This window comes from Streptopelia decaocto, assembly GCF_964273445.1.
Source record: "Streptopelia decaocto genome assembly, chromosome: 17".
Classification (NCBI taxonomy): domain Eukaryota; kingdom Metazoa; phylum Chordata; class Aves; order Columbiformes; family Columbidae; genus Streptopelia; species Streptopelia decaocto.
The window spans coordinates 12,160,986-12,185,501 of NC_138672.1; the positions used below are offsets into that span (position 1 = coordinate 12,160,986).

Genomic DNA, 24,516 nt, shown 5'->3' on the forward strand with positions numbered 1-24,516 from the left:
AACTTGCTCAGGTCAAAGAATCTGTGACAGGACAGAAAATTCAAATCCAGATTTTATGACTTCCAGGCACATGCCTTAAAACCAGATTTTCATTTGTTTCTGCTACTGCAGTTTAAAGTAATACCATCCCAGATTTTCTCATCGGTATAACATTGCACATACAATTTACTTTTGTCTTTCATAGCATGTTATTGTCAGTCTTTTTTAATGTGGAACAAATCATATACCATAGATGTTTGTGAGCATTTTAAAGCTTATATGCTTGAGCTGAGGTTCCCCAGAACTGGGTGAGCTGAATAATCACTGATTTCGGAAGGCTTGCCATTATTTTTCATTTGTGTTCTTAGTACGCATCAGCTCCAAAGTATGCGTATTTGTTATCTGCCTCCGTGCTAGCTTCTCGTTCTCAGAAGCCATTAGTATTGGATAAGGAAATAATAGGAAAAGTTTAGCTGTGAATCAGAACACAAATATACAGGCCTAGCTTTGCATCTTGCTGAACACTGCAGTTCTCCATAAATACTTCTTCAATAGAATTTAACCTTGGAAGTTGTCTGGTAGATGCAGCACTCAAAATGCGTGATCTGGGTGCCACTGAATACGGCAGATCAAGGTCACCTGTTTGTCTTACTTCGGTTTCCCTGTCTTTACGTTGTCAGTAATATTACTGCTTTGTTTGAGCTCTGCAAGAAAAATGTAAGAGCTAGGTGTTAGAGTTCTTTCTGCCGGTTTAAAACCAATCAGTCTCTTTTACACACTGTGATTTCCTTTGATAAATTTAGTTCTGGTTTATTTGGCCATGCTTTCCTTAGTCTGTGTTATTTTTTCTGTGATACCATATACTAATGAATACTGTGTTGTCTGCATACAATATCCAGCTGCAATTAGTTCTGGTGACAATGGGGAGAAGTCAGTATCACTGGAAAATGTTTTGCCTGTGGAAGCAGCTGCCCATGAGCTCAGCCCCTGGAAAACGTCCTGGTGGCTTCAGATCTTAGAGGGATTTCTGCGGTGCACAGTAGCGCGAACGTGAGCCAGGTTTGAGGAGCTGGCGCGGCGTGTTTTCCTTGGCGCCGCAGCCGAGCCCTCCCTTTGGGAGCCGCTCTGAGAGCTCTGCTGAAGGGAATAATTCTGTGATTCCTCCGAGCAAAAAAACTGATTCTCATCTGCTTCTATTATCACACCTTATATACAGAAGAGTTCAAAATGCCAGTGCCCAGATGAAGGCTGGTAGCACTGAAAGAAGTCAATATATCTAATCAACCTTCTTGCTTCAGAAGGAGGGAAGGAGGGAATACCATTGGGAAGATGAAGCTTCGTGTATATTTACAAATAATATGTTCTGTCACATTCCAGTGTGTGACATTCAATTTCATTTTTTATTGGCATCCATCAGCTCTGTCTTCCTGGGCCTCACTACCCACAAAAAGCCCATTTCCTTACACTTTTATTTGGAATTTACAGGACTGTGCTAACCCTCCTATACTTTTTGTTGCTTGTCTGTCTTGTTGGTCCTCATCTGTATATTTTCCTGGAAAACTTACTATTTGTTCTGGATAAATGCTTACGGCTGCGATGCGGATCAAGAGAATGTTTCTACCCTTGATGTCATGAGCGTAGCCAGAAACTTGCTCAGAATGGCTGGTCCGTGTTTGCGGTGCGTGAGTGTTGGTAGCTCTGGTGTGTTGGATGTTGGCTGAAGCAGCTCCCAGTGTGGCTGGACCTGGTAGTGGGTGAGTTCAGAAGAGCTGAAAGTTGGCTCTGTCCTTTTACTTATTTATTTATCGAGTTAGTTAGTTATTTATTCCCCACGAGCTGTAAAGAAGAAAACCTCAATAATTCACATGGCTTTTCCTAAACTTGCTAGGCTGTTGCTGGTGGCATGTAACTTAGAGCTCTACATGACGGTAATGAGACATTACTAGAGAACACGTAAGAACACTTTGATTTCAGGAAAGAATTCGTGTTTTCCCAGATGGAAATCTTACTTCTAGGGTTTTGTTGTTTTGTTTAGGTTTTAATCTGAATAAGTTTGAGGCATGCTTACTACCAGGCCATTACATGAAAATAATTTGTTTTCACTGCACAAAATTATTACACTTCCAAAGGTCTGATTATCAGTAATTCGTCGCATCCTAGAAGGGTTTGGGTTGGAAGGGGCTTCAAAGCTCCTGCAGCGCAGTCCCGGCCGCGGCGGGGCCGCCTCCAGCAGCGCAGGGCGCTCGGAGCCGCCAGCGCCGCGCTGGGACGGCCCGCGGTGCTCGGGAGCTCGTGCCCGCGCCTCCCACCCTCCTGGGGAAGAGTTTGCTTCCTATATCTCATCTAAATCTCCCCTTTTTCAGCTTAAAGCCATCACATCTTGTCCTGTCACTCCACGCCCTTGTAAAAAGTCCCTCTCCAGCTTTCCTGTGGTCCCTTTAGGTGCTGGAGGCTGCTCCAGGGTCTCCCCAGCGCCTTCTCTCCTCCAGCTGACCAGCAGAGCTGCCCCAGCCTCGGCTGGTTCCCGGGCTGCCCTGCCCTGCGCCCAGGGGCTCGTGTCCTGGCGCGGGCGCGTGGTGCTCAGCTGCGCTCAGCGCGGGGCATCGCCTTTCCGTCCCTTCTAAAAGGTTGCGCTTCACTAGCATAGTTACATTTCCTGTTGTTTTACTAGCTGGAATTTATTGAGAAAATGTAGTGTTCTAAAGCCAGAACAGCGAAAGTGAGCCAGCTAGCTATTTTCCTGAAACTGAGTGCTCTTTGCAAGGCAGGGCAAGAAATGTGTGATGGAGGGGGAGTCATTAATTATAAACATGCTCAAAAAACAGTATGGAAAATCTAATGTGGAAATATGGTAGATTTTTATGCTGCGCAAGTTGTTTTCCTGCTCGAAAAAATGTTCCTTTGTTTGTTATGCAACAAGGAAGCACTAACTTCTCCCACACCTCATAGAATAGCTCAGGAATATGTTGAAGTCTGCCTTTTCGCTGACCCTGACCGTCTGAGCGATCCCGTAAGGAAAGCGCAGGCTGAGGGGGTTTCTGAGCGCAGCAGCAGCAGCCGCGGTGGTCCCGGCGCGGGGCGCGTGCGGCGGCGCCCGCGGCCGTTCGACCGGCGCTCCGCAGACGCGGCGCGTTCTGCGCGGCGTCCTCTGCCCGCGCCGCGCGGGGTTTCCCTCCCGAGACCGCTGCGGTCAGCAGGAGTTCCGCGAGTGACACCTGAGACAGGAGCTTCTGCCGTTTGTATTTTTAACGGACTTACAGAGACGAAAAACAGCAGCGCGTAACCAGGCATCACATACGTGATGCTCGTTTTTTCTACTGTATGTAACCTGATAGCAAATTTTCTGAATATTGACTTAAGAAAAACATTTAATCTGTATATCATGCACGTTTTCAAAAGATGCTGCATTTACTAACTTTCCACAAGCTTTGGAAATAAGAATTATCTCTTTCAAGAAAAGAATTTGGGATTTATAGAGTAGGAGCTTCAGGCTGGTTTCAACAAAGCTGGAAAGGCAAACAGCACAGGAGCATCGAGTCTGTGAGACCTCTTGGCACCAGGTGCTGGGAATACGAGTCCCCAGACTTGGACCAGCTATAATAACTTGCAGTCTGAGCAAAATACAGTCACACAAAAATCTTCAATAAGTATTTATTTTGGGCTGCTGGCTAACTTAAGAGGAACTAAAACCATCTTTTGTATGTATTTTCTGGAGTAGCGACTATGAACATGCAGTGCTTTTGTACTCAGCACTTACGTAAATGGTCAAAAGATGTTCCTGAAAAGCGATGGTTGTTTTTGGAAAGGATCAGATGTGCCAGATTCCATCCTCCGCGCGCAGCTTCGCAGGCAGAGCCGCGTCTGACGCCATCCTGCCCGTGTCTGGGAGATGCGCTTTGTTTCTTCCCATCATCTGCACCCAAGGCCTGGTCAACATAGGAGTGTAGCTGGAAGTCCTAACAGGGATTCGTTTCACACACGCACTCAGCGCCTCCGTGTTCTTCTCTGCGGTCATGTAGTCGAAATACTGAAACCAATTGAAGTATCCTCACAAAAGGCAAGTGTTACTGCTCCTCATCGTCGTTTGAATGCACTCAGTTACTGAAGTGAATAGTGAGCCTTGCTTTATGTTGTCATGGGAGCTTCCATGAGTTTTACAAGACTGTGTTGCAGAATTATCTTTCAGTTTTCCAGAGCTAAGAACTAACGCTTTGTAGGCAGTCTCAGTGACGATTCGGTTTTGATGGCTGTGTATTGTACGTACTTCCCGGTCAGTATTTTCCCGGTGTCCGTGTTTGCTTTCTGGCTGTTCTTGGGTTGTAAAAGAAACTCGCTACGGATTGTAGTGGTTTGTGTGAAACTGAATGGCACGTGTTGATAAAAGCAGTTGGGTACCATGCAAGAAACGTTATGCTATATCATTAATTCATTTCAGTCTTAAGCCTGCCTTTATTTTTTTCTTACATAATTTTCAAAGGTAGAATTACCATACAACAGAGACTAACTCTGCAAAATACCTGCCTATGAAATTTGGGTATAGGTATGTTTTTGATGATGAAGATAGCTGACATTTTGTCTGGTCGGCAGGTGCTTTGGAAAAGGATTTTTGGCAACTACACTAATCACCATCTTTCTGTACTTACTGAGAAGGTTTGCTGAGAGCTCTGGGCTTGGCCGGTGGGCGCTGGCGCTGCCGCTCCGCACGGGGAACCCCACGGGGAACCGCACGCGGAACCCCACGGGGAACCCCACGGGGAACCGCACGGGGAACCCCACGGGGAACCTCACGGGGAACCGCACGTGGAACCGCACGTGGAACCGCACGGGGAACCGCACGGGGAACCCCACGTGGAACCCCACGGGGAACCGCACGCGGAACCCCACGGGGAACCGCACGTGGAACCGCACGTGGAACCCCACGTGGAACCGCACGGGGAACCCCACAGGGAACCGCACGTGGAACCCCACGCGGAACCGCACGGGGAACCGCACGTGGAACCCCACGTGGAACCGCACGGGGAACCGCACGTGGAACCGCACGGGGAACCCCACGCGGAACCGCACGCGGAACCGCACGGGGAACCCCACAGGGAACCGCACGTGGAACCGCACGTGGAACCGCACGGGGAACCCCACGGGGAACCGCACGTGGAACCCCACGGGGAACCGCACGGGGAACCCCACGTGGAACCCCACAGGGAACCGCACGCGGAACCCCACGTGGAACCGCACGGGGAACCGCACGGGGAACCGCACGCGGAACCCCACGTGGAACCGCACGGGGAACCGCACGCGGAACCCCACGTGGAACCGCACGGGGAACCGCACGGGGAACCGCACGTGGAACCCCACGTGGAACCGCACGGGGAACTGCACGGGGAACCGCACGGGGAACCCCACGTGGAACCGCACAGGGAACCCCACGTGGAACCGCACAGGGAACCCCACGGGGAACTGCACGGGGAACCGCACGGGGAACCCCACGCGGAACCGCACGGGGAACCCCACGTGGAACCGCACGGGGAACCCCACGGGGAACCCCACGCGGAACCCCACGGGGAACCGCACGTGGAACCGCACGTGGAACCCCACGTGGAACCGCACGGGGAACCCCACGTGGAGCCGCACGCGCGGAACCGCACGGGGAACCCCACGCGGAACCCCACGGGGAACCGCACGGGGAACCGCACGTGGAACCCCACGGGGAACCCCACGTGGAACCGCACGGGGAACCGCACGTGGAACCCCACGTGGAGCCGCACGCGCGGCCGCGAGCGCCCTGTCCTGCGCGCCGCCCGCAGTGGACGTTACCCTACGTCAGTGCACATGAGCAAAGTATTTTCTGTCCTTTTTTGAGAGGTGTTATAGAACTCAAGTGCTAATTCAGTTCTCCTTTATTTAATGAGCCCAGACCACGGTGGAGGTAAATAGTTGCCGGCTTTTGTATTAATTAAAAATTACGCAGCTATTTCTGTTTGAATCACTAGATAAATTGTTTGGTTGATTTGTTTGTTACAGGAATTTATCTCTTGGATTTAATCTACATTGATTCTGCATATCCAGCTTCAGGCAGCATTATGGAGAATGAACAAAGATCCAATCAAATGAACAATATTCTTCGAACAATAGCTGATCTGCAAGTCTCCTGCAACTATGGTTGGTATATTTTGTTATATCTGTTAAGCCTTAACTAAAATTTCTCTGGAACAGCATTGTGAAAGCGGGTTTTGGCCCAGTGTAAGGGCAACACTGGAGGCTCACACTGGTAGAGTCAAACACTAGTACGTGGTGTAGCTTCCAGTTCTGTGCAGGTTCAGTCTTACTGGTAAATTAGGCAAATAAGCATGTATTAAAAATTCTAAGAGCTGTAACAGAAGTTGTGCAGTCTGCTGCTACACGTGGACGACCAAGGACATACTGTCAAGCACAGCTGTTGTGTTTGGGTTATATTCTGTTTCCACCAGGAGCACTCAGAGAGAATTATTTGAATATCTTTTCTTTACAGTAGATATGTCATCTGCGGAGTGTAGAATGTGTTAATTGCATTATCATTTTATTGTTCGTATTCTGATGGTGTGTTTACAAGATGAAATACAGATCATTTCAATCTATACAGCAGTTGTTAAACTGCGTGTTAAGCTTTTCCGCATACCCCACTTGTTGATGAAGTGAGGAACATCAGAGGGCTGCTGCTTTTTGTTAAGCAGCTCTGAAATTCACTTGTGCAGTTCCAGCCTGTTAGCGAAGCCTTATGTCAAGAAATCTACTGGATTTGTGGTCTTGATGAATACTCAGCATACTGTTGGTGACTTAGTGTGACTTTTCATTGCTTAAATGTTACACAAGCTGGAAAACCTTGAGGGCAGCTGTACAATTAAATAAATTCAGAACACTTAAGTGCTACGGTATTGGAGAATTTCAAATAGAAAAAGAAAGGTTAGATTGTGAGGAAATGAGGTGAGAAATTACTTGTGTATGCTTAAGTATCCAGCCTCTGTACTTTGTATTCATCTTTGTTATTGTAAAGTATTTAAAGGCAGGGACTTGGCATAATAATCTATGATTCTGAATAACTAGATTATTCAGCTATCATGTTCTTATTGTGATATTAATTTTGTCTTTAATGACACAGAAACCTCATTATTTTACTGACCCTTTCCTTTTTACAGTTTTGGGGGCTTCCTGCATTGCTACGCATTAATTTTAAGTGCTTCAGTTAAAATCAGAATGAAAATTAAAATATGGCCTTCAAGAAACAACGGATGCCTTTAAAACATTGCACAGAATCCCAGAGTGTCAGGGGTTGGAGGGACCTGGAAAGCTCATCCAGTGCAATCCCCCATGGAGCAGGAACACCCAGATGAGGTTACACAGGAAGGTGTCCAGGCGGGTTGGAATGTCTGCAGAGAAGGAGACTCCACAACCCCCTGGGCACCCTGGGCCAGGCTCTGACACCCTCACCGGGAAGAAGTTCCTTCTCAAATTTAAGTGGAACCTCTTGTGTTCCAGTTTGAACCCATTGCCCCTTGTTCTGTCACTGGTTGTCACCCAGAAGAGCCTGGCTCCATCCTCCTGACACTGCCCCTTTCCATATTGATCCCCAGGAATGAGTCCCCCCTCAGTGTCCTCTTGTCCAGCTCCAGAGCCCCAGCTCCCTCAGCCTTTCCTCACACGGGAGATGCTCCACTCCCTGCAGCATCTTGGTGGCTGCGCTGGACTCTCTCCAGCAGTTCCCTGTCCTGCTGGAACTGAGGGGCCACAGCTGGACACAAGATTCCAGGTGTGGTCTCCCCAGGGCAGAGCAGAGGGGCAGGAGAACCTCTCTGACCTACTGACCACCCCCTTCTAACCCACCCCAGGTCCCATTGGCTTCCTGGCCACAAGGGCCCAGTGCTGGCTCATGGTCATCCTGCTGTCCCCAGCACCCCCAGGTCCCTTTCCCCTACGCGGCTCTCTAATAGGTCATTCCCCAACTTATACTGGAACCTGGGGTTGTTCCTGCCCAGATTCAAGACTCTACACTTGCCCTTGTTCTATTTCATTAAATTTTTCCCCGCCCAACTCTCCAGCCTGTCCAGGTCTCTGATGGCAGCACAGCTTCCAGTGTCAGCCACTCCTCCCAGCTTGGTGTCACCAGCAAACTGGCTGACAGTCACTCTATTCCCTCGTCCAAATCACTGGTGAATATGTTGAATAATACTGGCCCCAGTACTCTTCACGTTCATATGAGAATCACTAAGAGTCATGGCTGCGGGCTTTAGTTTACCCCAGAACACTGAGCACAAAATTCAAGCAGAGTTTGCAGCAAGTAACACTTTTCCACTTGTGAGATCACATATAATAAAATCCACTGGCTTTCATTATGATGAGACACATCTGTGTTTTCTTTAACAACTGAGCATCACTTTCGCTCAATCAAATCTTTAGTATCTTCTTAGAGTCAAAGCAATATTTCTGCCTGATATATTATTTAGGAAGGCTCAAATTCTCTATTTCCATTAAGATAACCATAAGAACCACAAAAAAACCCTGAAACAATAATTTATTTTCATGACATGAATGTTCATTTTATTTGTTTGAACACTCCACAGATTATCTTACGACACTGCCCCATGTGCAAAAGTATTTGAAGTCTGTCCGTTACATTGAAGAACTTCAGAAATTTGTAGAAGATGACAATTATAAGTAAGTACTATTATTTTCTTCAAGTTTTGGGGGATTTGGTACATCACTTGGCTGTTAGTTTGATTAAGAGTTGAGCAAAAAGCCATTGGCTGAAGATGGTTTAGGTTTTGCCTGGTGTTCCTCATATGTTATTAATGGAGCTGATAATACCAGGATGCACAAGTAAAATTCAGTATGACAGTCTTCCTTTATGAGTCTAACTCGATTTCCAAAATGAAACATCTTTGTAGAAGTTAAAAGCAGATGAAAATCTAGTCTCTGTTCTATTACATGATGGTTGTATTCTGGGAATTTTGTTCAAGAACCCTAAAGCCATCTCCAGGATGTCCAGGATTGACTCTGTGCTATTGTAAATAACCATGAAAAACATTCTCCCATTTCAAATTACTATTTTTAATGAGCTGGTACTTAAGACATAAACCTGACAGTTGTGGGGGTTTAAGCATGTTAAAGCAGTGCTTACAGATGAGGTGAAGCGCTGACCCACACGTGGGGTGGCACGGACGCTGTAGAGCACGTTGGTCAGTATGTGAATGTGCTCCAGGGAGGGAGGTGATAATCCCCGGCCAATAGTTCTGAAGGAACCGGCACATTAAATCATACGTTTAGCAGTCAAGGTTTTGAATAATTCAACCATGGCAGATGCAATGCTATATAATTAGCTATTGGCAAATATAGTACCTCTGTTCAGGTGAACAGAATTAAAAGTATTCAAGGCAAACAAATGTTCAGTAATACATAAACCACGTGCCAATGAAACAGTGTTGGAAGGGTTAATTGAAGTAGAAGGTGATTTGGATATCACAAAGGAAGAATTAGGTGGCCTGATGACTAAAATGATAGTGACACAAAAAATGTTGTATTTATTCTAACATTAGTTTATGGTATTGATCAATAGATGTCTGTCAGAAGTGAGGTGCAGCCACCAAAGACAAATTCATCCCTATTAACTATCAAATACAGTGTTTCTATAAAAATCAAATTGTTAATACTGCTTCAAAAGGAGTTGGTGAGACCTTGTGTGGAGTGCTGTACACTATTCCGGCCATCTGTTCTTACAGTGGGTTTAAAAAGTGCTGGTGCAATTAGGTGAATAAATTCTGTCTTGTCACACCAGACTTAGAGAACTAGGTTGGGCTTTAGCCTAGAAAAGGAGTTTAGGTAATAGAATCACTATTTATAGACACAATTGGGAGAAAATAGGGAGGGTGAAGAGCAATTTAAACTAAGTTGTAATGGTAGCACAAGGATAAATGAATACAAAGATTTAGAAGCTGAATGTTGAAATATGGTTCTTAACCATCAGAGTAATAGAATTTTGGAATGACTTCTTAATTGGAGTAGTAAGACGAATAATTAAATCATTTCAGGTTGAAACTTGATCAGTTGGTGAAATGAAGGCTACCAGTTTGTGAAAAGAGCAGATTCAGTGAATTAGAAGACTCTGTGTTACCAGCATGGAGTCATGTACATATGAGCATAAAGAATGACATTTCTGTGCAATTATAGCTGATATTGTTGGTATACAGATGCAAAATCCTGCTGAGAAGGTTCAGGGGAAAAAAGTGTCACCATAAGAGACAAAAACCCCACATATTTGAGCTTTAAACTCGACTGAAGGCGGATGGGGTTGTAGCTGGGCTTGCACCAGTGGGGCAGCACTCTAGAGCTGATGGAGGCTGGGAGGCCTCCCACGCCCTGGGGGGAAATGGGTGCGCTCGGCTCGCTCTCTGACATGCCTGCACACCAATGCACAGCATGGGGAACAAGCAGGAGGAGTTAGAAACCTGTGTTAGGGCAGGAGATGATGACCTGGTGGCAATTCCGGAGACACGGTGGGACAGCACACGGGACTGGAATGTGGCCATGGATGGCTGTGGCCTTGTCAGGAAAGACAGGTCAGCCAGGCGTGCTGGTGGAGTTGCTCTTTACGTGAGAGAGCAACTACAATGTGTTGAGTATTGTCCAGGCCCGGATGAGGAGCGAGTTGAGAGTCCATGGGTGAGAATGAAGGGGCAGCCAGCAGGGGTGATACTGGTGTGGGTGTCTAGTACAGGCACCAGATCAGGGTGAGGAACCTGAGAAGGCCTCTACAGACAGGTGAGAGCAGCCTCGCAGCCACAGGCCCTGGTTGTGGTGGGGGATTTTAACTTCCCTGATGTTTGTTGGAAGGTCGACTCGGCCGGCAGGGAAACATTTAATGAAATAGAACAAGGGCAAGTGTAGAGTCTTGAATCTGGGCAGGAACAACCCCAGGTTCCAGTGTAAGTTGGGGAATGACCTATTAGAGAGCCGCGTAGGGGAAAGGGACCTGGGGGTGCTGGGGACAGCAGGATGACCATGAGCCAGCACTGGGCCCTTGTGGCCAGGAAGCCAATGGTACCTGGGGTGGGTTAGAAGGGGGTGGTCAGTAGGTCAGAGAGGTTCTCCTGCCCCTCTGCTCTGCCCCGGGGAGACCACACCTGGAATATTGTGTCCAGTTGTGGCCCCTCAGTTCCAGCAGGACAGGGAACTGTTTACATTATGTATGTAATATTTTTCATGAACTGTAATTTCATAGGAAAAATGGATTACACAAAGGGTTTATATAAGTATATGGTACTGTAACATAATATTTAAAAAAACTGCAAATCATGAGTAATTGCAGTTTAAATTTGAAAATCATGTTAACTTCAGCAGCAGTCTTGCTTGTGATGCTGGAAGGTATTTGATGTTTCTTAAAGATCATTCAGTACTTTTTCTTTTGATTTAGTTACTTGTGAGAATATATTCAATCAAATTTAGCAGTTTTCTTTCTAGACTTCACTATGGCAATGAAAAACTGGACTGAAGTCAAAAGGGGCATTAGAAAGAGGGAGAGATCTGATTCTTAGCATAGTAAAGTTGCTGCAGTTTACATACATTGAAGAACTTTGACCTTTTTCTACCATGCTTGTTTCATCAGAATAAAACTTTAATTTAAAGTCTGTTTTCATCAAAACTGCTCATAAAGAGAACTCTCGTTCCTCTTCCATGTGTTTGTATTTTATAAGAAGTGTTTAGATTTTGTTTTTAATATTTGATTTCACACTTTCCTCTCAAATTTCCCTGATGGGTCCTCAGTTTTATGGCATTTTCTAATCCCATACCAGAAGAAACTGTCAGCCTCAGAAGGGCAGAGTGCGCTCAGTTTTATCAGCGGGAAAGGAGGTGCTGTCCGTCCGTCTGCCGCGGCGGAGCGGGCAGCCCCAGAGCCGCCGCCGTACCCGCCGGCACGCACACCCAGAGGTGCCCTCAAACGCGCTGGCAGGATCCCAACACACGTTTGGCCAAATGAGAACCTCAGTTACACTGAAAAGGAAAATTTGGCAGCCACTTTATATAAACAAAGCTTTTCTCTGCAGTTTTTTGTGCCAGACCAATTGCTTGCTTTAAGTTTGTGCTCGTCAGCAAGTAGGAACGCTCCAGAAAACCCCTGACAATGATGTCATCTCCTAAAAATAACAGATCTTTCTTGCTCAGCTCATACACTATCCTCTGCAGAAGCTCAGAAATTGTAAAATTCGCTAGTTACAAGACTAAGGGGGCAAAAATAGGACCTAAAGCACCAGGATTCCTTCTAGTTATGCCCAAAACGTATTGCGAACCATTGTTATCTCAGGGCATCGATGGCAGCCAAGGGGCTTTGGAGCTTCAACTTTTGTTGAGAATTTCACCTTTTCCACTTTTATTGAGAATTTTTTTTTTAATTTCTCTAAAAACTTGTTTTTCCAGATTATCATTAAGAATTGAGCCAGGTAACAGCTCTCCTCGACTGGTTTCCTCCAAAGAAGATCTTGCAGGTATAAAACTTCATTTGAAAATCTGAGTAAGGAAATAATGTTAATTACAGCAGTCCTGCAGTGAAGTGCGTGGGGAGGCAGCGGTACCCGCTGAGCGGAGTGTGTGCTCGTGCGGTACCTGGCAGCGTTAGGAGAGGGTGGACTCTCCCGTCTGAGTCTGCAGTGCCCCCGCGTGCTCTTCAACTTGGGTTTATTCAGAGTGAGAAACAATATAACGACTAGAAACCAAGGCTGGAGTCATTGTTCCATTTTTCTGTTAGTATTTCCTTCGAAAACTTGACAGCTCGTGGGCTGCGCTATTTATTGCTCAGCTAGAGAATTCTCATTGCTGCCAGTTAGACGACGGATGTCACCAGCATTTTGTAATACCCACATGATTTTTTTCAGTGACCTGCACCTATGTGGCTGAAAACATGGTACTTGATTGAAAAAACAAATTAATTCCCGGAGAAGGTTAATTAAGTAAGATAGCATGAATTCACATTGAAATTTAACTAAGTGTGAAGGCAATAATTTATTGTTTCTTTCACATTAATAAATAGAAATACAGTGATATGTTAGTGTTAAATAATTCTGAACTAAAATACCTAAATGTCAGTAATGAGATAGTTGACCATGGGGAATTAAAAATAGCACATTCAAAGGTGTTCAGGTCAACTTTATTTGAATTCAAGTTATAGTTTGAGATAATTTCCACTTTGGCTGTTGTGTGCCAGGACTTAGTGCTTTGCACTCAGCAAGCTATAATGGTAAGAGATGATCTCAAAATATTTAGGCAGTAGTTTAATGTTCCAGTCAATAGTTTAAGGCATAGGAGTCTGAATATAGTGATTTTAAGGTAAAATAGAGGCTCTTGTCCCATGAGGGCAGTTGTCAGTTCAGTTCTCCTGACAGTCAAAACGTTACTGCGTTACTAACAGCGACAAGCCTGGTTGGGTTCTGTGAGTGACATACTGCCTTCTTATAGTTGCTGTGTGTTTCCAAATACGGAGAAGGATCTCGATATCGTAGTAATAATTACTAAGTCTATAATGGACTTAAGTCCAGGGAATAGTGTTTTCCTTTCCTAAAGTGTAATTACTTGTGTTGAGGATGGAAATGGATTTTTTTCCCAGCATTGTGACTTTTTCTTCTACCCAGCTTCATTTTTCTCTTTCAAAAGAAGAGCAACAGTGTAGTCTAGCCAGGGACACTGTGGGTTTCTTTTTCCCCCCCTTAAAGTATCTTTATGAGTGTGAGGCTCAGTAAAGACAGTTAAATCCTTCAGTATTTCTGTTTGAAAAGTACTGGAGCAAACCACGTGTCCATTTTCCACTTTGGCTGCCAACTGGTTTTCCAGTAAATTCAAACAGGAGACAGACATCTGATTAAAGTAAATGTCTCACAACAAGCTATGTTTGGTATATGAGTGGCTAGAATGCAGTCATTTAATTACCAAATGCATATATAATTTTGAATAGTGCTTTTGCAGGAAGATTTCATGCCTTCCATAACACTTCAGAGATTCTCGTCTCTTGCAGATAGCATTTAAAAAGGAGCTTTAAAGCGGTTTATTGTATGCTTTCAGGAGCTGTGTCATTCACACAACTTCCTTGGCAGCAGCCTAAGTCTGTTCATTCTGTCTTGCTATGGCTTGAGAGGACGGGGCTGCCGCGCTCGTGGTGTGCTCACAGTTTCCAGTGGAATTAGCTGAAAAAGACATCTGTGTTCCGGCAGCGGGGCTGGGAGGTGCCCAGCGTCCACGGCGCAGCTGTTCGGTTGCTTGGGAAGGTATAACTCAATATGTTTTCCTGAACAAAAGAAAAGATCTGGTGTAATGTACGTTAAAGAAGTTAGCCTTCTCAGCAACTGAAGTTCCTTAGAATTTGCACATCAAGTGTAGCTTGGTATGGAAAACTTTATGCATGTTCTTTTTCATCTTGCTGTTATTTTGAAAAGTGTGGGGTGCGGTGCTAATCAGAACATAGAAAATGGTTACTCATTCTCTGAAATAGACCATATTTATCCTGTCTCGGAAAACAATATAAAAGATAAAATAATGTTAAAATAATTAGCATGTCCTGAAAATTCTATGCAAGTGGCTCAAGGAGCAGTGCCGCTTTGTGGCTCTGCCTTTTGACGCAGCTGTTCATTGCAGGTAGCCTTTAGAAGTCCTTTCTAGCAGCACCGGGCCTCAGCTGGGGGCAGCCCTTGCTCGGGGTGTTTGTTGCAATAGTCAGGGTTGGACCTTCACCTCCCTCCCTTTTTCTCTTTTTCTTCCAAGTAGGTCTTGGTACAATTCTTGAGAATAAGTAGACCAGAAGTAGACCATCACCAGCCTACCAGGAATCTGGAGTAATTAATCTGAAACAGGTGTATTCTCTTTTTTGTTATTGGGGTAAAATTCAGCTCATTGTGCCGAGTCCATTCAACTTCGAGAGCTGCTAAAGAACTCTTAATATTTCTTTTAATTAATTAGAAACAGTAGATTGATTGGACCTAAAGTATGTGATCTGCAGAGTCAAACATGTAGAAAATGTGGAGATGGAAGAAGGGCTGGGATGTCTGCACGTCCGTAGCCCCCGCAGTAGGTGCACCACACTGGTGATGTCTGTGCAGCAGGCCCAGCATTTCCAAATAAAAAACCTACACCATTTTCTGTGTAAACACGGAGTTGACATTTAAGTTTGCCATTTGTTTTACTGGTTGCTTTGGCAACTAATAAATAGTTTGTGCTAAGTGCTTTAGCAGCCAATCGTTCTGTGGAAATGAGGGTTGTCTAATCCTCCTGCAAGCGCTTGGTTATTGCTTCATGCGGATGGTGCCTGCTTTTCTTACACTGTACTTAAGGTGGAAATGCAAGGACTAAGTTTACAGACCATCCAGAAAACTTTGCTCTTTAGTTTGAAGCCTACACTCATTTTCAATCTCTTCGTCTGTGATACTTTCCCTACAAATTTTTACAACTCATTTGAGTATTTTGGAAAGAGATTAATACCAGACAAATGTGTGGGATCCATGTGTTGCTATCAACCACTAAATCCAGCCAGAATTAGTGGGTTTTTTTCTTAACAGACCAAAGCTTCACAAAAATTGTAGAAGAGTATTCTGTCAATGCAAATATAAAGTTACTAGGGAGAGAATGGTCATGCTCGGCTTTTAACTTTATCACTTTCTATTACTTTCTGTGGCTTCCTTACAAACATGACTGTTTAATGTCCTAGTTTACTGCTTGTTTAAACTACCAGGCTATTACTCCCTAGGAATGTCAGGAATATTAAGCAGCCACAGGATGGGGCTTTTCTGCTCTTTTTTTTCCTTTTGGCCTTTTTCTTCAGAGCAGTCACCTGGAATAATTTCTGCAACAAGTTTGTTTGTTTTAATGGATTGGTTACTGTGTTCTGTTGAACCCAAACTTCAGTTTCGCTGCAGCCCCGCGCTCACAACGCGCGCGTCTCGCGGCCACCGTGCGCGGCACCCGAGCCCCTGCCCTGCAGCTGCGAGAAATGCCGCGCTGCTGCTCAGCGCGAGTCGGGGTCGGCACCCGAGCCCCTGCCCTGCAGCTGCGAGAAATGCCGCGCTGCTGCTCAGCGCGAGTCGGGGTCTGCATCCGAGCCCCTGCCCTGCAGCTGCGAGAAATGCCGCGCTGCTGCTCAGCGCGAGTCGGGGTCGGCATCGAGCCCCTGCCCTGCAGCTGCGAGAAATGCCGCGCTGCTGCTCAGCGCGAGTCGGGGTCTGCGCGCCCACTGGGGCGGTACCAGCAGCACAAGGCTGACCCTTAGTGATTCCATATGAGTAACAGCTGAAACCGAAAGTGTCACCTCCATTCAGGAAGCACATGAAGGAAATAATCTCAAATGCACTTACTGTGCAGTCAGAAGTGCATTAGAAATGTGGTGTATTCTGGAGTCCTGTAAACATGAAATAGGTTCTGAAAAATGGACTCTGGAAGTGGGGAGGGCGGGGGCGCCTGGGGACGCACAGAGGGCTGCGATCAGAGACTGGTTCATGTTCTTAGTTTGCTTTTCCCTGAGAAGCAGCTGTAACATACATGTCTCTCGCGTGTTGTATGCATGAACAGGCTTCCGTTGAATCGTAGAGCAATACTCTGAAAATTGAAACTATGGTTTTACAATAGCCATCATTCTAGATTTATTTTTTTGCGTCATTCTTGATTCTGTGCACAAAATTCTTCTTAAGTTCTTTATTGTGTGTCTTGTAAGTAGGTCTTTCTATTTGAAAGTTTTAATTATCACCCACTGACTTTGGTTACAATGGCAACAGAGCAGTAAAAATTTACAGTGAAGATTTAACTAGAGAGTCTGGGGCTTGGAATGTCTTTATTAAGTTTTAGAAACAGAGCTGGTAAGTATCAATTTTACTTCTTAGCTCCTTGCCAAAAACTAGTAAATAGTTGAGACTGCTTTACCTTCCTGAAAAAATCACTTAGTTTTTCAGCATATAATATGCAACTCATTTCTAGTTTTCTGTTTGGATGCCTGCTATTGTTTTTCGATAGATTTCAGTGGAGATAGATTGCGAACTTTAACTCCTTCACCCTGTTGCTTTTCTCAAAAGCTCTGGAGACTGTAAAGTTCACATGTTCTGCTGAAGGATTGCAAAAGTAACATTCATTTATAACGTTTGAAGGATTATTCATGGAAAAATTATGCAAAGGAAAAAACAGTGAGATCCTCTGGGATATGTGTAAACTTTTCCAAATGTTCTTGCCGCAGATCTCTGAACAGCACTCAGCTCGCTCTGATGAAGTTGTCTCACGTTCCCTAATGCAAACAAATGTTTAATAACGTTTTAATATTTTTATACATTATTTTTGTGCATGTCAGCATAGTCTTGAAAATGATGCTGAGAAATAATGAAAACCAAACTAACCCTTGTTCATGCCAGCTGACTGGAAAATCCTGCTAAGAGTGCTTTGTTTCCATGAAAGGCAGAATAACAGAGTAGCCATCATGGTAACAGTATGCGCTAGGAGGGGAGCCAGCAGCGTGAAGGGAGAGCTCGCAGTAGCAGATTACTTCACTTATTGGAAAAAAAGGGGCAAAAAACCTGCATCTCAGATGAATTTAAATATTGGAATTTTGTTATCAGCAGTATCAGGCAAAGCTGCTAGTTGCTCAGCAGTCTGGTATGTCCATAAGCATCCCTCGGTCTGCAGCTCCCGCCGGGCTGCTCGGCGCAGGCTCTCCCGCCAGCGCTCGGCTCCCTGCGCCGCGGCGCCGGCGCTGAGCCCCGCTCTGTGCAGGGCCGGCTGGCGGCCGAGCGGGTGCGGAGGCTTCCTGAAGGTTTCTAAGCTCAGCTCTTTTACCTTAGCGCAGGGTTAGCAGAGCCAAACTGCGTACGTTTCCTTCTCTTGCCTTGGAGATGAGGAGGATGCAGAACTATGTAGAACATGTCCACAGCTGATATTTCTGTTGTCATCTTAGCACACAAAGCATTCTGTTTTCTGTCATCAGGATCTTCACTAAAGATACCTAACTAGGAATTAGAATAGGTCGATTACCTCCTTTCATAGGACCGATGGAGGCAATTGTGACTGACATGCATAACAGCAAGGATTTTTTTTTCTATTTATCACTAATTTGAGGGCAGACGCTTTTGTAAGGGTCCTGGTGATAGTTGTATGTGGTTTGTCACACCATAAAGTTTCTGTCTCTGTTGATCTCTTTAACAAGTTTAGGTTAGAGACCAGAAGCTGACTGAGCTGAAGTCGCTGGAGCCTCCAAGAAGTGGTTCCTGTAATGCAGGGGGAGCCTGTCCCGCTGCTCCCTGGGCCGCACCAAGTCTGGAGGCAGACGTGGGCAGACGCCACTTCCGTGACCACTGTTCCCACTTCTGTAATAAGCACCAGTGCCAAAAATGAATATTTAAAAGTGAGATCTCAGCTGTTCATTGTGAAGCCCAGAGTAGCCTTGCGTTCGCTGAGGGTGATGGCTGGCCATGTTGTTCTCCACTGTACTGGAGAGTTCACCGCCAGCCTTTTGCAAACAGCATCTCCATGAACTGGAACAAGAACAGCTTGTCCGTGTTTTCTGGGAGGCGTCATAAAACCTGTAAAATGAGAGGAAGAATATTTGCAGTAAGACATCTCTAGATCGTAGATGATTGAGAAGTAATGCATCTCTCTGGCCATTAGATGCATGGAAAACCTCTGCTTTCTCTTGCATGCTCAAGCTGTGAGTCAGTATGAGCAAATTGTTTACAGTTTATTCACAACATGGAGTTGTGAACAAAATTTGAAACATGTGTGAGCTTTCCTGCTCACACCCGAAGAACAAACTGAGTTTGTGGCTCTGCACATTTCGCTTTGGCACATCCAGCTCTTGGAAGGGTGCCAAGACCTTTGTAGGAGTTCATTGTTAAAAGTGTGTGCAAAGCTGTTTTAAAAAATACCTTCAGACACTTCAAGAATGTAGAGATGAATTCGTAACAGAAGTGGATGGTGTAACCCTAATTTGCAAGAAACAGCTCTTCAGAAATAGTGTCTTTTGGTTATCTGTAACAATTCATTTTAATCAGTGGCTAAACACACCAGCCCATGAAATTTATGGGGTTTGCATCAGTTCAGTGTTAAACGATCTCTGTCTTTTAGGTCCATCTGACATGTCGGCAGTTATGAAATTCAGCAGGAGACCCACGTGTCCAGATGCCTCAGTAGCAGCAAATCTACCGACACCTCCTGTTCCACGGCACAGGAAGAGTCACAGCCTGGGAAACAAGTGGGTACCGCGCGCTGGCGCACGCCGGGCAAAGGTGTGAGACAGCAGCAGAGCACTCTGCGATCTGTGCCTTCCTTTTCTTGTATTGCAAGAGTGCGTCAGGCTTTACTGTGTATTCTCTGGGTTTCCTGTTGACCCTTTGTTACTTTTGCCGAGTGTTCGCTGCTGGTGCCCGACGGGCGGTGTTGAAAGCCGTGTGTCCGCTCTGCTCTGGGGGTTCCTGGCTGTGCATGACTGATTTTGTTTTTCTTTTGTTTTTTAAGCATCTTGCAAATGTGTCCAAGGAAACTTCTATCTGCTTGGCACACCTTATCATTCAGGAAAGCTGTGAACTTTTGCAGTGTGTTATCTGGGTAATATGGGTTAGAAACATTTTTCGCTACCATTTACCTAGCTAAGTGAGAACACCTGCTCCCCAGTTAAGGTTTCAGTGTTTACCCCATTTCACAATTAACAGGTTAGGGAAAAAGTTCCCATGACCTGTCCAAGGTCAGAGTGTTGATGCGTTAGTTCAGCTTAGTGAAGGACTACTAAGCAGTGGCTTAGCTGGAGTCTGCTGTTTCTGGTTTTCTACCTTTGCCCCCACCCAGGGTGTTCAGGCTTTGTATGGAGAGGAGTGAAACAACTTAAAGCTTCCCATCTTCAGAAATTTAATAATTGTTACTTACAAAGACCACTAAAATCTGAAACTTGTTTCAGTATTCAAGGAGCATATGTACAGAAGGAAAGTGTGAGCAGTACCATTTAATTGCCTGTTGCTTAATAACTGATTGATAAGGCAAAGTCTGAGTGGAAATATCAGAGAATCACAGAATCGACTGGGTTGGAAAAGCCCTCAGAGATCATCCAGTCCAGCCCTTGGTCCAACTCCAGTCCATGGACTAGATCGTGGCACTAAGTGCCATGTCCAATCTCAGGAACAGGTGAGGGGTCTAACAGCAGGGAGGGACAGAACCTCTGCCCCCCCCTCACGAGCTGCCACCGTCGCTGCTGCAGCACGGGCTGGGTCGCGCTCACCTGCCTCGCAGGCTGGTTCACCTCCCAGCGCCTGGCGGGCAGCAGCGCGTCGCTGCCCTCCTGGAGGCTTTTTCACGGCAAAGGGGAGGGGGTGCGATCACCGGCAGGAGCAGAGGGCTGCTGGTAGATGGCATAAGGGCGGTTTTGCATTTCTCTCTTTCCGATTTTCCAGCATGATGTGTCAGTTCAGCATAGTGGAGAGCAAAAGTGCCACGTTCCCGACGGAGAAGCCACGCCATCTCCTGGATGACAGCGTCCTGGAGCCGCACAGCCCGGCGCGCGGCCCCGCGCTCACCAACGGCCTGTCCCTAGGTGGGGTCTGTGTGGGGGCTGATGTTCCTGCTCCTCTCCCAGTGCCCTGGAAACTCACAGAGATACGCACAAGTAGGGAACCAGGAAGCTCATTAGCTCCTGCGCAAAGACCGGTCCCTTTCACGGGAGAAAGTAGATCAGAACTGCTACTCAGCTGTGTAGTCAGCTTTATCTGAGCCTTTCTTGGTTACCTGCTGATGGTTTTGGTAAAAGTGGCATGAAGGAAGATTGTCTTTGTATATGCTCTGTATGTGACAGATTTCACCAGGAAAAAACGCTGCTGCTGAAAAGTGGATATGTATTTTGAAAGCTGCCTTTTCACAAAGGAAACTTTAATTTTAACGATATATTTTAGAAGATGGGAGAATAGTTTAACTGTGCTCTCTCAGCCTTCAAAAGAAACATAAACTTATGAAAGAGGATTATGACAATTACATTATGGTATTATGACTAATAAAATAATTATAATAAAAAGAAAGTAATCAAGAATCTGTCTTCTAAGCAAGAGAAAGCCACCTTTTAAATGTCTCAGGCTATTTCTAGACTGGGAAACAGACTGTGAAGGATAACAGGTTACTGGACCAAGAAGCGTTTGACACTGAGATGGTCTTTGAACCTCTGAAAATACAGGCATGGCTCACTGTGTTATACTGAGCACTAGAAGATCAGTCCTGGGCAAAATAAAACCATGAGCTAAATATCTGTGCCAGGGAAGGAGGGACAAATGGCTCGTGGGCTTGGAAAAGAAATAGGGACTATCATTGTAAATACATTGATTTGTTGCGACTCCTAGCAGCAACATACAGCTGGCCTATCCTCTCTTACAGGTGTGCTTTCTTGTTGAGGACAAACAATGGTATCATGTCTAAGAACCTTAATTGACTTACAGATGTTGTGGTAGAAATCTTAGAAAGTAACTGGACATTGTGTTCCTGAAGTGCTCAGCTTTGGAAGGAAAAGCAGCGTAACAAAAATTGAAGTAACATGTAGATGTCTAGCATTTAAGTGCAGCAGTAACAATGACTTTGTTCATCGGTGGGATATGATAAAGGCTTGTGTAAGCTTCTTCCAGTTTTAGATTTTACTGTGAACTCTAAAGTCTTCAACTTTGAAACATGATTTGAGTAAGCAAGTTGCATGGTACTATATAAAGATTATTCTGGTGATGCACACACAACTGGTTTTGTATTTTCTCCTGGGTGGTTTTCTTACTCCTTATCTGCCCTACTGTTTTTCTAGATAGCAGTGAAAGCTCAGAATTCAGTGAAGAGCTGCCAGCAGGGCTTGAAAGGTGAGTTAGTTTTCATCTGTACTCACTGAGCACTCTACAGACTTAGCTAAGAAATTCACAAATTATCCCTAACACAAGTAAGCCCTAAATCAATAGTTATTTTTATAAAATTATTGATTAGTTGGGAAAAAATAGCATGAAGTAAACAACTGTAAAGTTATTGCATTTTTCTCCCCATGGACCTGAAAAGATTGGGAGCTCTCTCTGTAATGATTACCAGACCCTAACTGCTAAAGTCTCAGTCTAGAATTTCCCCTCATCATGTATTTGCATTCACAAACAGGGGTCGTTTATATGCCACACTGGGGCCTAACTGGAGGGTGCCGATCCGGAATTCTCCCAGGAGTCGAAGCTGTGTCTACAGGTACAGTTCAGGGTCTACCTTGCACAGTGCATGCTGCTGAACTTTCATTTGGGTCTCTACGCTTTTCTAGTCTAATGTATTTTGTGTCCGAAAGTATCCTTGTATGACCATATCAACTCGTGAAGAGTTTTCCCCTCCTGCTTATAAAAATTCCTATTAATGCTAAAGCAGAGGAATGGCCAGAAAAGAAGAAGAAGAAGAAAAAAAGGCCTCAGAGTCTTCAAGCTAGAAGATAAGGGCAGCTGCATCCCTGGAGATAAGTGTAAAGGAAGAGACAGATCGGCTCCTACCCATCTGTCTTTGGTTGCCATATTCGTAATGGCTGTGTACTTTTCTGACCTAGCCTGTACCTGCGTTCTTTCAGTTGTAGGACCTTTTCACTGTTGTATGGGAGAAGCTCTATGTTTGTCCCGGGAAAGGAAACGGTATTTTAATCACTGTACAATAAACTATTCAGCATTGTTATGTAGTTTCCCCAACTTTTTTTCCAATTAGCCAAGGTAATTTCCTACATTCTTTTTTTATACCTAAGGTTTACTTTAAGATAAAATTATGTTTGTGGGAGCTCTTATTGCCAAAATTTTAAGCCATAAGTTTCCAGGAACCCAGGTAATTTTGGTAATTTACCAGAGTGAAATATATAATTGCCTGTTCCTGCTCTGACTTTGGGCCTCAATACTTATTCTGTTTTATTTTTTCATCTCAGAGGCCCCAGAATAGAGCCTTTTGTTGATCTGCTGTTTTTCAAAGATTCTGGTTCCTATTTGATATCTAGGTCTGGAAAATACGTATTACAGAGTCGAGTGTCAGATGAGACAATATATTAAGACACTGCAGGAAAAATATATCTAGAGCTAAATTATATTGCTTTCTTCTTGTCCTTATTTGTCTGCTCAAACACATACAGCAGTGTTTTGTCCCTCCAGCCCAACAGGGGCCTGCAGCTGCACCTTGGCTGGTTCCACAGGAGTCATTACCATGGAAGGGCCATTAAGGAGAAAAACATTGCTCAAAGAAGGCAAGAAACCTACCGTAAGTGACTCTTAATTCTTCCTGTGGTTCTAATTCAGCAGTGGCTGTCTTAATTCCAAGGACTGGATTAAACCTGGAGCTTGATACCACACAAAATAATGTTCCTTGTTATTATCAATTGTGAAGTCATTTTCTGTTCAGAGTTTTAACTGGGTTATAACAAGGTTGTACACTTGGTATGTCAGTTTCCCTGCATTCGCAAGTGGTGTCTCTAGGTTGTGACAGCAGAGCATGAATAAAGCAGCTCTATAAATCAGCGTTCATTTCTGTGAGGGCAGGAATTCAGTATCACGGTGAGATGGGAACGCTGCAGGGCACCAACCCACATCACCAAAGTCATGGTAATTCTTTCTTAACCTAAATTCGCAGGTTCTGGTCCTACACATTTGGGGTTTTTTTTGTTTTCTGTAGAGTTCATTGATATTTTTATGTGCAACCCTACTGTTCAGTGCTAAAAGATGAGAAGAATTGCAGAGATGTCATCTCAATAAGTTTTATTGATCAAATGCAGAAGTCTAGGATCTGTCCAGTAGAAGGCAGCACACTATTTTGCTGCGAAGCAATCAGTCCCGATATCTTTGTGAAGTACCAAAGTAAGATGTATTGTTTTCACAGCCAGCCATCCAAATTTAGGAGACTATCTAACTCTCCGTTCCTTGCTTCTGGAACTAATGTGGGTAGCACTTGGACTTGGTTGTGAATAGAATTTTTAAATGTCAGAGAGATATGCAGAGTTTTTCCTAATTTTTTTCCTTTCTGATTCAGCTCTCCTCATGGACTAGATACTGGGTTACGCTTTCAGGATCAACTCTTCTGTACTTTGGAGCAAAATCTTTAAGAGGCACAGAAAGAAAACACGTAAGCTTTAAATTTGTTCTAAAATCAAAAATTGCATATTCATAAGCAGATCTGGAGGAGCGTTTGAAGTGCACCTGCTGTTCAGGCTGAGATGTGTCTGCGCTGCTTTTCCAGTCCAAAGTTAATCCCTAGTTCGGGCTCAGCTGCGACTGACTCGTCTGTCTCTTCCAGTACAAATCAACACCTGGTAAAAAAGTCTCCGTTGTGGGCTGGATGGTGGCACTGCCTGACGACCCTGAGCATCCCGATATCTTCCACCTGAATAACCCTGACAAAGGTAGATGTTGCGGATGGACATTGGCTGCATTACGTTTCTGTGTCAGGAAGCAGATTAATCTCTGTTAATGAGTTTGTAGATTACAGAACTTGCAGTGGCACGCATTTAAAAGTCTGAAGAGGGAGATTTTCAACATAGAATTTTTAAGGGAAGGTACAGAT

The 24,516-nt window shown here is 44.9% G+C and overlaps 1 protein-coding gene across 8 annotated transcripts in view; it reads left to right on the forward strand.

Annotated features, from left to right (window-relative positions):
* Positions 1-24,516, forward strand: part of RALGPS1 (Ral GEF with PH domain and SH3 binding motif 1) — a 62,906-nt gene that overhangs the window by 32,987 nt on the left and 5,403 nt on the right. For 4 of the 8 annotated variants that reach the window (XM_082067457.1, XM_082067455.1, XM_082067460.1 and 1 more), the window contains 10 exons: positions 5,998-6,135; positions 8,571-8,664; positions 12,418-12,485; positions 19,078-19,204; positions 20,394-20,605; positions 21,773-21,824; positions 22,108-22,188; positions 23,115-23,220; positions 23,986-24,078; positions 24,250-24,355. In XM_082067457.1, the coding sequence (XP_081923583.1) occupies positions 5,998-6,135; positions 8,571-8,664; positions 12,418-12,485; positions 19,078-19,204; positions 20,394-20,605; positions 21,773-21,824; positions 22,108-22,188; positions 23,115-23,220; positions 23,986-24,078; positions 24,250-24,355 (1,077 nt within the window). The remainder of the gene's footprint in view (positions 1-5,997; positions 6,136-8,570; positions 8,665-12,417; positions 12,486-19,077; positions 19,205-20,393; positions 20,606-21,772; positions 21,825-22,107; positions 22,189-23,114; positions 23,221-23,985; positions 24,079-24,249; positions 24,356-24,516) is intronic. The other 4 variants (XM_082067459.1, XM_082067458.1, XM_082067462.1 and 1 more) reach the window with 1 other exon arrangement.